This window comes from Lepidochelys kempii, chromosome 6 (genome assembly GCF_965140265.1).
Source record: "Lepidochelys kempii isolate rLepKem1 chromosome 6, rLepKem1.hap2, whole genome shotgun sequence".
Lineage (NCBI taxonomy): Eukaryota > Metazoa > Chordata > Testudines > Cheloniidae > Lepidochelys > Lepidochelys kempii.
In genome coordinates, this window is record NC_133261.1 from 37800653 (window position 1) to 37813062 (window position 12410).

Below are 12410 nucleotides of genomic sequence, written 5' to 3' on the forward strand. Positions count from 1 at the left end.
AGTGTTTCAGAAAAAAAGTCATGTTTCAACTCTGACTGACTAATCCAAAGCACTGTCCTACTGATGCTGAGCTTGATGGCCAAGGTCTAGCTAATATGATCAGCTGTTCGTCTTCTAGTCTTTCCTGACAAATAAAACTAATCACTTTAGATTGACGTTGGCTTCCTCAGAGAATTTCCATTTATAAATGGAAATTTCAACTTTCCTATTTAATATTTGTCATAAGAAAGAGGCAGGAGAATAACAAAATGAGATCTTGTCTTATTTTTCATATAATTCTATTTCATGTCACTTCTCTTTCAATGATTTCTCCCTGCATAATATAATAGCTCATTATCATATTACAGCCACTGAATCTCAAATAGCTGGTAATCATCATATTTCAGAGGCCTGTTAGCATCCATTTTCTACAACACTATTCTTCCAACCTTCCATCAGCCATTTACTTCTAGGTGCTGAGTGGAAACATGCAATTAATCTCATTAAAACAGCAGGATGGAAAACGAATACTACATCTCTCAGCATTCTGCGTGTTCAGATATCTGTTTCCAACTGTCCTAAATAGGATTTTGTGCTACTTTAGGTAATAATTAATGTTAAAATCTAAGAGCATTATTTAAAACCAAACAAATACTTTTCCTTTTAATCTTTTCAAATATTGAGATTATTTTAATATTAATTAGTATTCCCTTGAGAGGGAATTAGGTATCTGGAGCTAATATTAATATTCTTATTTACATTTCAGACACTGCTCTAAATATGCCTGGCACTTGTAGATTCTCATAGTGCTTTTCATAGTTAACTCAGTGTAGTCACTATCCAAAATAAAGAACACAAGGACATCTAGTTGGCTGTAAAGATATGCATGCTATGGAGGTTCCGCAGCTTCTGGGTATCATCTGCCTGTGAGTCAGAGTTTCCTGACACAGTCTCAGTTTTCATCTGTTTTCCCTCTCAGATGTTGAATAAAGTAGTAATATTTCTTGAACTCTCCTGCACAGTGTAAATTACTCCAGGAGCCTCTGAACTGTCAGCCATGACAGTCCTGGACAACTGCTGATTCTGTAGGATGTAGTCAAACAGCGATAACAAGGTAAACTCATCATTTCTGCCAAGGTGACGGGAGGCCAATATTTGGCCACATCAGAATTATTAAAGTAGAACAGTATTCTTCCCACTATCAACACCTAAATCAAAACACAAACTCCCAAACACATGGAGAATCTCCCTCAGACATGGAAAGCATGTATACAGAGGTCTACTGATTCCACGTCTGATAAAACTGATATTCTCATGTTACTCTGTCACTGACCTTCCACTCTCACATAAGAGAAAAAGTTGTAGATTTGACGTTTAACCTCCAGTTTTGGTGTATCACTCAAAGACAAATCTTCCCTTAATACTCCAATTCAGGCTTTTCACAATTTAAAAGTTGCAGTATACAGAAGGGACTGTCTTACTTTATACTCACTATTTGCCTTGAAAGGAAACCTGACCTTGACTGTGGTGTATTCTTTGGACCAGGTACTGAAGTAATACAGAATAGTTTTCTTTTATAAAGGAAGTAACTTCACAAAAGTACAACTAAACCTACTGTACAGTTATCATATATAAACATGGCTGCCAAATTGCTCTGTGCCACATTCTACATATTGTTATAAATGACTGTATGGCTGCCATTTCATGACTTGGTGATATATATTTTCCTTCAGTCCAAAACTTCACTGAGGTTGAAGTACAACCATAGGGTCTAGAGAGAATAGTTTTCAGCTGAGCCAAGCCAGATACAGTCAAAAGTGATTAGAGCCGCTAGATGGGATTCTATGATCTCACTCTATCAATGCATTACATTAAGTGACAGGTTATGCAGTGGTGTCAAATCTAAAATGCATTATTATCTACAGAGCCTAGGAAAGTACAGCATGTTCTCTTGTGCTAGCCAGCACAGACCCCAAACAAACAACATAAAACGAGCAAAGAAATTTACTGAAATGTTTTCTGTCCTGATTTTATATCCTGTCTTTGGTTTTTTTGAGATCTTTTTAGTACTATTCCTTTAATCAACATATTACATTTAAATAGCATCATTCATCCTAAGGAGCTCAAACTGCTTCTGAAAAGAGATATTTTTAGAAAGACTGGGGCAAAACTCCAGTCTTATGAAACCTGCAAGGAGTCTACACTGCAATCCAAGCTGTGACTGAAATTCTGGTAAACGTACCCACACCAGTATGGCAAAAAAAAAAAAATAGCAGTGTAGAGGCTTCCAAGTGGACTGTACAAGAACACCTGGGACTCTAGATACCTACTCATGTTGCTAGTCCACATTGAAACTGGCACCGCGGCATCTTCACTGCTAGTTTTTGCCATGCGATTTCTGGTAAAGCTAGCACAGGTTTGTGTACATGAGCTGCAACCACACCTCAGACTGCAGTATAGACGTACGCTGAATTGAATACTGGAACTCCTCACTTAAAGTCGTCCCAGTTAACACTGTTTCGTTGTTACGTTGCTGATCAATTAGGGAACATGCTCGTTTAAGGTTGTGCAATGCTCCCTTCTAACCCTCGTTTGGCAGCCGCCTGGTTTGTCCACTGCTTGCAGGAAGAGCAGCCTGTTGCAGCTAGCTGGTGGGTGGTTGGAACCAGGGTGGACGGGCAGCCCCCCAGCAGCTCCCCGCTCCCTTAACTTCCCTGTGCAGCTTGCGTCAGTTCAGCTGTCCCTCCCCCCACTACCATGTGCTGCTCCTGCCCTCTGTCTTTGAGCTGCTCCCCGAGACTCCTGCTTGCTGTGTCGGGGCGAGGGGAAGAAGAGGGGGGCTAATGTCAGGGTGTCCCCCCTCCCCTCTGCTCCTAAACCCCTTTTACCCTACCTTCCATAGAGCAGGGGGGACACACAGAGGGAGGGAGCTGTGATCTGGTTTCAGCTTGCTGATCTAATTAACAAGGCAGTGTACTTCTGACCCCACTCTCCATACTTAAAGGGGAAATGCGCATCTCTCTCTCTCTCAAACACACACAGGGTGTGACTCTCTGTCTGCCCTCCCTCCTTTCCTGCTGCCTTGTAGAGTGAGAGAGTTAACCCTTGAGGGCTCAGCCACTTGCTAGTGCATAGTTTAGCAGTAAGGCATTCCCTGGGAACTATCCCACCCTCTGACTCCTCCACCTCAACCAAGCTTCACAGTCATCATCACTGTGTACCAGTATTAAATTGTTTGTATAAAACTTTTACTGTGTGTGTATATACATATATATGTCTTTTGTCTGGTAAAAAAAATTTCCCTGGAACGTAACCCCCTCATTTACACTAAGTCTTATGGGGAAATTGGATTCGCTTAACATCGTTTCGCTTAAAGTCGCATTTTTCAGGAACATAACTACAACGTTAAGCGAGGAGTTCCCATACATATTCATTTGCAGTGTTTCAGAAGAACACAGGGCTAATTTTACTCGTGTTGGCATTTGAATACATGGTTTCAGGAAACTTAGATTTTTTTTTTAACTGGATTGTAAGGCTTTAGGCCATCCCTTTGTGTCTTTAATGAAAGTTTTGATACTAGATTAAAAAAAAAAAAAACAGAAAACCACAATCCTCAGTAACAAAGGATAGAAACAACTGGAGCTATTTATGGAGCTTGTCTGAAGGAAAATGCCTTTCTGATGCAGATATAAACTAAATACATATTAATGTACTGTATGTGGGTGGGGCTTTTCTTTGAATGAAACTTTAAAAACTGAAGTCTTCACTCTCTGTCTAAACATTAAATATCACATAATACTCTTCATAAAGGGAAAGACTTCAAGAGAAAATAATGGAAAATTATCGACTAAGACTTCAGGTTATGATTTAGTACTCTGTTCAATTTAAGAAAGTATTTTGCATTCCTAATAGTCAACGGGATTATTAAACTCATTCCTTATCCGACAATCTAGCTAATAAAACCAATCAGAGGAAACAGCTTTTAAGTCAAGATCACTCTCTGCTGGCATACTACTTATGATTTTCTACATCAATTGCTAAGAGACACTAGATCACTGGGGAAAAGCAGGATATTTATTTGCAAGGTCAGCAAATCTTTTTTTCCCTAGATTTACACAGACTAACTTAGAATATAAAAGGAAACCTGAGATGCTCTGAGAAGTTACTGAGCAGAAACTTCTATTCTGTATCTTGCAAAACTAAGAGTGATCTATAAAAGGAATGAAATATGTTTTCTACGAGTTTGATGGTGTAATGTGTTTCTTTTTAAGAGCCCATAAAGCAACTTGTGAAACTATGGGCTCAGACACTAAAAAGCCTGGTGATGGTGCTGACATGTCAACTTATTAATTAGAATTTCTTATGCAATATCATAGAATCATAGAATATCAGGGTTGGAAGGGACCCCAGAAGGTCATCTAGTCCAACCCCCTGCTCAAAGCAAGACCAATTCCCAGTTAAATCATCCCAGCCAGGGCTTTGTCAAGCCTGACCTTAAAAACCTCTAAGGAAGGAGATTCTACCACCTCCCTAGGTAACGCATTCCAGTGTTTCACCACCCTCTTAGTGAAAAAGTTTTTCCTAATATCCAATCTAAACCTCCCCCACTGCAACTTGAGACCATTACTCCTCGTTCTGTCATCTGCTACCATTGAGAACAGTCTAGAGCCATCCTCTTTGGAACCCCCTTTCAGGTAGTTGAAAGCAGCTATCAAATCCCCCCTCATTCTTCTCTTCTGCAGGCTAAACAATCCCAGCTCCCTCAGCCTCTCCTCATAACTCATGTGTTCCAGTCCCCTAATCATTTTTGTTGCCCTTCGCTGGACTCTCTCCAATTTATCCACATCCTTCTTGAAGTGTGGGGCCCAAAACTGGACACAGTACTCCAGATGAGGCCTCACCAATGTCGAATAGAGGGGAACGATCACGTCCCTCGATCTGCTCGCTATGCCCCTACTTATACATCCCAAAATGCCATTGGCCTTCTTGGCAACAAGGGCACACTGCTGACTCATATCCAGCTTCTCGTCCACTGTCACCCCTAGGTCCTTTTCCGCAGAACTGCTGCCTAGCCATTCGGTCCCTAGCCTGTAGCTGTGCATTGGGTTCTTCCGTCCTAAGTGCAGGACCCTGCACTTATCCTTATTGAACCTCATCAGATTCCTTTTGGCCCAATCTTCCAATTGGTCTAGGTCCTTCTGTATCCTATCCCTCCCCTCCAGCGTATCTACCACTCCTCCCAGTTTAGTATCATCCGCAAATTTGCTGAGAGTGCAATCCACACCATCCTCCAGATCATTTAGGAAGATATTGAATAAAACCGGCCCCAGGACCGACCCTTGGGGCACTCCACTTGATACCGGCTGCCAACTAGACATGGAGCCATTGATCATTACCCGTTGAGCCCGACAATCTAGCCAGCTTTCTACCCACCTTATAGTGCATTCATCCAGCCCATACTTCCTTAACTTGCTGACAAGAATATTATGGGAGACCGTGTCAAAAGCTTTGCTAAAGTCAAGAAACAATACATCCACTGCTTTCCCTTCATCCACAGAACCAGTAATCTCATCATAAAACGCGATTAGATTAGTCAGGCATGACCTTCCCTTGGTGAATCCATGCTGGCTGTTCCTGATCACTTTCCTCTCATGCAAGTGCATCAGGATTGATTCTTTGAGGACCTGCTCCATGATTTTTCCAGGGACTGAGGTGAGGCTGACTGGCCTGTAGTTCCCAGGATCTTCCTTCTTCCCTTTTTTAAAGATTGGCACTACATTAGCCTTTTTCCAGTCATCCGGGACTTCCCCGGTTTGCCACGAGTTTTCAAAGATAATGGCCAATGGCTCTGCAATCACAGCCGCCAATTCCTTCAGCACTCTCGGATGCAACTCGTCCGGCCCCATGGACTTGTGCACGTCCAGCTTTTCTAAATAGTCCCTAACCGCCTCTATCTCCACAGAGGGCTGGCCATCTCTTCCGCATTTTGTGATGCCCAGCACAGCAGTCTGGGAGCTGACCTTGTTAGTGAAAACAGAGGCAAAAAAAGCATTGAGTACATTAGCTTTTTCCACATCCTCTGTCACTAGGTTGCCTCCCTCATTCAGTAAGGGGCCCACACATTCCTTGGCTTTCTTCTTGTTGCCAACATACCTGAAGAAACCCTTCTTGTTACTCTTGACATCTCTGGCTAGCTGCAGCTCCAGGTGCGATTTGGCCCTCCTGATAACATTCCTACATGCCCGAGCAATATTTTTATACTCTTCCCTGGTCATATGTCCAACCTTCCACTTCTTGTAAGCTTCTTTTTTATAGTATTTTTTATTTTTGTGCAATGAAAATAGCTGAAGAACTGTAAGTGAGGGGGTTTTTGGTCCCTTTGTTTCTTCCATACATCTGTTATTGGAAGTCTATCAGAATGCTGGGACCTGCCTTCTCGCCCGTACTGAGAAGTATGATTGTGCTGGTTCCTCTTTCATTTCAGATTCCAGTCCCATCCGTGTTTTTAAAACTTTCTGTGCACCTACTCCAGCTTACCTCACTCATTTTGGCTCTCACTGTCCACTACATTGTCACTGTTTGTGCAATAATCTTCTCTGCAACATTTGCCATCTAGGCTAGCCTTCTTATATTTCTCAATTTTCTTTGATTTTTCATTGTATTTCAAATCTCCATGAGAAACATGTTGGTTCTCCTATATTTCTTAGTTTCTCTTTCTTTCTGCTAATATTTATCTCTGCAACTTTAATTATTAATTCTGTAAAATATGCTGGCATACTATTTGTACGAAGCATGACATAAAAGTTACAGGCTGGGGTTTCAAAGGAGTCTAAGAGAATTTTAATTGGATTGGGTGCCTAATTCAAGCCCATTCACAGCTTTGGGGTTGTTGTTTTTTAAAGTCCCACCCATAATACTTGCATCTTCTTTGGGTTTATTTAAAAAAATAGTTTTTAAAAGTGTTTTATACATATGAACATTTTTAGGATTGACTCCTAGCGGCTAATTTCTCTTTGCAAAGCTTGCATATCTTGCTGACTTATACAGGCATTCCTGACTCTCAAAAAAAAAAAAAAAAAAAAAAACGACTTTCAATAACCCAATGCACTGGAAGCCAGAGAAATGATTTGATGTTCTCAAAAAGCATCAACCCTAAGAGAATTTACAGCTCACTTCATCGGATGCATACCGTGGATACTGCAGCGGACTTTATATACACACAGAGACCATGAAACAATACCTCCTCCCACCCCACTCTCCTGCTGCTAATAGCTTATCTAAAGTGATATCAAGTTGGGCCATTTCCAGCACAAATCCAGGTTTTCTCACCCTCCACCCCCCCTACACACAAACTCACTGTCCTGCTGGTAATAGCCCATCCAAAGTGACAACTCTCTACACAATGTGCATGATAATCAAGGTGGGCCATTTCCTGCACAAATCCAGGTTCTCTCACCCCCTCCAAAAACCACACACACAAACTCACTATCCTGCTGGTAATAGCTCATCCAAAGTGACCACTCTCCCTACAATGTGCATGATAATCAAGGTGGGCCATTTGCAGCACAAATCCAGGTTCTCTCACCCCCCCCCCACCCCCATACACACACAAACTCACTCTCCTGCTGGCAATAGCTCATCCAAACTGACCACTCTCCAAGTTTAACCAGATCGTCGGGGGGGGAGGGGTGTAGGAAAAAACAAGGGGAAATAGGCTACCTTGCATAATGACTTAGCCACTCCCAGTCTCTATTTAAGCCTAAATTAATAGTATCCGATTTGCAAATGAATTCCAATTCAACAGTTTCTCGCTGGAGTCTGGATTTGAAGTTTTTTTGTTTTAAGATAGCGACCTTCATGTCTGTGATTGCGTGACCAGAGAGATTGAAGTGTTCTCCGACTGGTTTATGAATGTTATAATTCTTGACATGACATAACCTTTGTGCTGAGGGCTGCAGAGACAGAGGGGCTTAGAGACAAGCTATTCTGGCTCTGGCTGTGCCCCTGCTGTGGACTCCCCAGCTGGAGGTAACTCCAGCTTTGGCATTCAATATCAGTCTCCACTCCTGAGTGGCACAAAGTGAGTAGAGTGGGCACACAGACTAGAGAACCGCCTGTTTCAGAAGAGTTACCTTTCTTCCAAGGAAAAATACAGCAACTGTTTCCTTGGATCTCTAACTTGTTCTTTACAAAAAGAAAAGGAGTACTAGTGGCACCTAAGCCCTGGTCTACACTAGGACTTTAGGTCGAATTTAGCAGCGTTAAATCGATGTAAACCTGCACCTGTCCACACAATGAAGCCCTTTATTTTGACTTAAAGGGCTCTTAAAATCGATTTCCTTACTCCACCCCTGACAAGTGGATTAGCGCTTAAATCGACCTTGCCGGCTCGAATTTGGGGTACTGTGGACACAATTCGACGGTATTGGCCTCCGGGAGCTATCCCAGAGTGCTCCATTGTGACCGCTCTGGACAGCACTCTCAACTCAGATGCACTGGCCAGGTAGACAGGAAAAGAACCGCGAACTTTTGAATCTCATTTCCTGTTTGGCCAGCGTGGTAAGCTGCAGGTGACCATGCAGAGCTCATCAGCACAGGTGACCATGATGGAGTCCCAGAATCGCAAAAGAGCTCCAGCATGGACCGAACGGGAGGTACGGGATCTGATCGCTGTTTGGGGAGAGGAATCCGTGCTATCAGAACTCCGTTCCAGTTTTCGAAATGCCAAAACCTTTGTCAAAATCTCCCAGGGCATGAAGGACAGAGGCCATAACAGGGACCCGAAGCAGTGCCGTGTGAAACTGAAGGAGCTGAGGCAAGCCTACCAGAAAACCAGAGAGGCAAACGGCCGCTCCGGGTCAGAGCCCCAAACATGCCGCTTCTATGAGGAGCTGCATGCCATTTTAGGGGGTTCAGCCACCACTACCCCAGCCGTGTTGTTTGACTCCTTCAATGGAGATGGAGGCAATACGGAAGCAGGTTTTGGGGACGAAGAAGAAGATGATGATGAGGAGGAGGTTGTAGATAGCTCACAGCAAGCAAGCAGAGAAACCGGTTTTCCCGACAGCCAGGAACTTTTTCTCACCCTGGACCTGGAGCCAGTACCCCCCGAACCCACCCAAGGCTGCCTCCTGGACTCAGCAGGCGGAGAAGGGACCTCTGGTGAGTGTACCTTTTAAAATACTATACATGGTTTAAAAGCAAGCATGTGAAAGGATTACTTTGCCCTGGCATTCGCGGTTCTCCTAGATGTACTCCTAAAGTCTTTGCAAAAGGTTTCTGGGGAGGGCAGCCTTATTGCGTCCTTCATGGTAGGACACTTTACCACTCCAGGCCAGTAACACGTACTCGGGAATCATTGTACAAGAAAGCATTGCAGTGTATGTTTGCTGGCATTCAAACAACATCCGTTCTTTATCTCTCTGTGTTATCCTCAGGAGAGTGAGATATCATTCATGGTCACCTGGTTGAAATAGAGTGTTTTTCTTCAGGGGACACTCAGAGGAGCCCATTCCTGCTGGGCTGTTTGCCTGTGGCTAAACAGAAATGTTCCCTGCTGTTAGCCACAGGGAGGGGGGAAGGTTGAGGGGGTAGCCACGCGGTGGGGGGAAGCAAAATGCGACCTTGTAACGAAAGCACGTGTGCTATGTATGTAATGTTAACAGCAAGGATTACCCTGAAAGAGTGTAGCCACTGTTTTATAAAAGGTGTCTTTTTAAATACCGCTGTCCCTTTTTTTTTCCTCCACCAGCTGCATGTGTTTCAATGATCACAGGATCTTCTCCTTCCCAGAGGCTAGTGAAGCTTAGAAAGAAAAAAAAACGCACTCGCGCTAAAATATTCTCCGAGCTCATGCTGTCCTCCCACACTGACAGAGCACAGATGAATGCGTGGAGGCAAATAATGTCAGAGTGCAGGAAAGCACAAAATGACCGGGAGGAGAGATGGCGGGCTGAAGAGGGGGCTGAAACTCAAATGTGGCGGCAGCGTGATGAGAGGAGGCAGGATTCAATGCTGAGGCTGCTGGAGGACCAAACCAGTATGCTCCAGTGTATGGTTGAGCTGCAGCAAAGGCAGCTGGAGCACAGACTGCCACTACAGCCCCTGTGTAACCAACCGCCCTCCTCCCCAAGTTCCATAGCCTCCACACCCAGATGCCCAAGAATGCGGTGGGGGGGCCTCCGGCCAACCAGCCACTCCACCACAGAGGATTGCCCAAAAAAAAGAAGGCTGTCATTCAATAAATTTCAAAGTTGTAAACTTTTAAAGTGCTGTGCTTAAAGTGCTGTGTGGCATTTTCCTTCCCTCCTCCATCACCCCTCCTGGGCTACCTTGATAGTCATACCCCTATTTGTGTGATGAATGAATAAAGAATGCATGAATGTGAAGCAACAATGACTTTATTGCCTCTGCAAGCGGTGATTGAAGGGAGGAGGGGTGGATGGTTAGCTTACAGGGAAGTAGAGTGAACCAAGGGGCGGGGGGTTTCATCAAGGAGAAACAAACTGAACTTTCACACCATAGCTTTGCCAGTCATGAAACTGGTTTTCAAACCTTCTCTGATGCGTACCGCGCCCTCCTGTGCTCTTCTAACCGCCCTGGTGTCTGGCTGCGCATAACCAGCAGCTAGGCGATTTGCCTCAACCTCCCACCCCACCATAAACGTCTCCCCCTTACTCTCACAGATATTGTGGAGCACACAGCAAGCAGTAATAACAGTGGGAATATTGGTTTCGCTGAGGTCTAAGCGAGTCAGTAAACTGCGCCAGCGCGCCTTTAAACGTCCAAATGCACATTCTACCACCATTCTGCACTTGCTCAGTCTGTAGTTGAACAGCTCCTGACTACTGTCCAGGCTGCCTGTGTATGGCTTCATGAGCCATGGCATTAAGGGGTAGGCTGGGTCCCCAAGGATACATATAGGCATTTCAACATCCCCAACAGTTATTTTCTGGTCTGGGAATAAAGTCCCTTCCTGCAGCTTTTGAAACAGACCAGAGTTCCTGAAGATGCGAGCATCATGCACCTTTCCCGACCATCCCACGTTGATGTTGGTGAAACGTCCCTTGTGATCCACCAGAGCTTGCAGCACTATCGAAAAGTACCCCTTGCGGTTTATGTACTCGGCGGCTTGGTGCTCCGGTGCCAAGATAGGGATATGGGTTCCGTCTATGGCCCCACCACAGTTAGGGAATCCCATTGCAGCAAAGCCATCCACTATGACCTGCACATTTCCCAGGGTCACTACCCTTGATATCAGCAGATCTTTGATTGAGTGGGCTACTTGCATCACAGCAGCCCCCACAGTAGATTTGCCCACTCCAAATTGATTCCCAACTGACCGGTAGCTGTCTGGCGTTGCAAGCTTCCACAGGGCTATCGCCACTCGCTTCTCGACTATGAGGGCTGCTCTCATCTTGGTATTCATGCACCTCAGGGCAAGGGAAAGCAAGTCACAAAGTTCCATGAAAGTGCCCTTACGCATGCGAAAGTTTCGCAGCCACTGGGAATCGTCCCAGACCTGCAACACTATGCGGTCCCACCAGTCTGTGCTTGTTTCCCGAGCCCAGAATCGGTGTTCCACAGCATGAACCTGCCCCATTAGCACCATGATGCATGCATTGGCAGGGCCCATGCTTTCAGAGAAATCTGTGTCCATGTCCTGATCACTCACGGGACCGCGCTGACATCGCCTCCTCGCCCGGTATCGCTTTGCCAGGTTCCGGTGCTGCATATACTGCTGGATAATGCGTGTGGTGTTTAATGTGCTCCTAATTGCCAAAGTGAGCTGAGTGGCCTCCATGCTTGCCTTGGTATCGCGTCCGCACAGAAAAAAGGCGCGGAACGATTGTCTGCCGTTGCTCTGACGGAGGGACGGGCGACTGACGACACGGCTTACAGGGTTGGCTTCAGGGAGCTAAAATCAACAAAGGGGGTGTCTTTACATCAAGGAGTATTTCAGGCAGGACTTCACGGAGGGTTCCAATAAGAAATGGTGCACCTAAGTTATTGATCTTATTGGAACAAGGAGGTTAGCCTGGCCTCTGATCGATACATGGCTAGATTTACCTCGCTGCACCTTCTCTGTGAGTGACTGCAGTGTGACCTAGAGGAATGAGTCCCCTAGACAGGGGAGGGGGGAAGCAAATGAGTACAAAACAAATCTGGTCTATTTCTTGTTTTGATCCACTCCATCTATCTTTTACATCTTTGGCTGGCAGCAGACGGTGCAGAAGAACTGCATGCCATCCACATCTCATGGCTGCTCGGCAGAAGATGGTACAGTACGACTGCTAGCCATCCTCATCTCTTGCCTGCCTGGCAGAAGATGGTACAGTACGACTGCTAGCAATCCATATCGCCTGCCTGCTCACCATAAGACGGTTCAATAGGACTGACTGCAGGACTAAAGAGAATGACCTGGTCAAGTC

The 12410-nt window shown here is 44.9% G+C and overlaps 1 protein-coding gene across 3 annotated transcripts in view; it reads right to left on the reverse strand.

Moving 5' to 3' along the window:
- Positions 1 to 12410, reverse strand: part of GALNT18 (polypeptide N-acetylgalactosaminyltransferase 18) — a 383448-nt gene that overhangs the window by 237526 nt on the left and 133512 nt on the right. The window contains exon 1 of one of the 3 annotated variants that reach the window (XM_073347599.1): positions 2873 to 2921. The exons of the other annotated variants lie outside the window; for them this stretch is intronic. Within the exon in view, the coding sequence (XP_073203700.1) occupies positions 2873 to 2879 (7 nt within the window). The 5' untranslated portion in view covers positions 2880 to 2921. Of the gene's footprint in view, positions 1 to 2872; positions 2922 to 12410 lie in introns of those variants that run through there. 3 annotated transcript variants of the gene reach the window in all.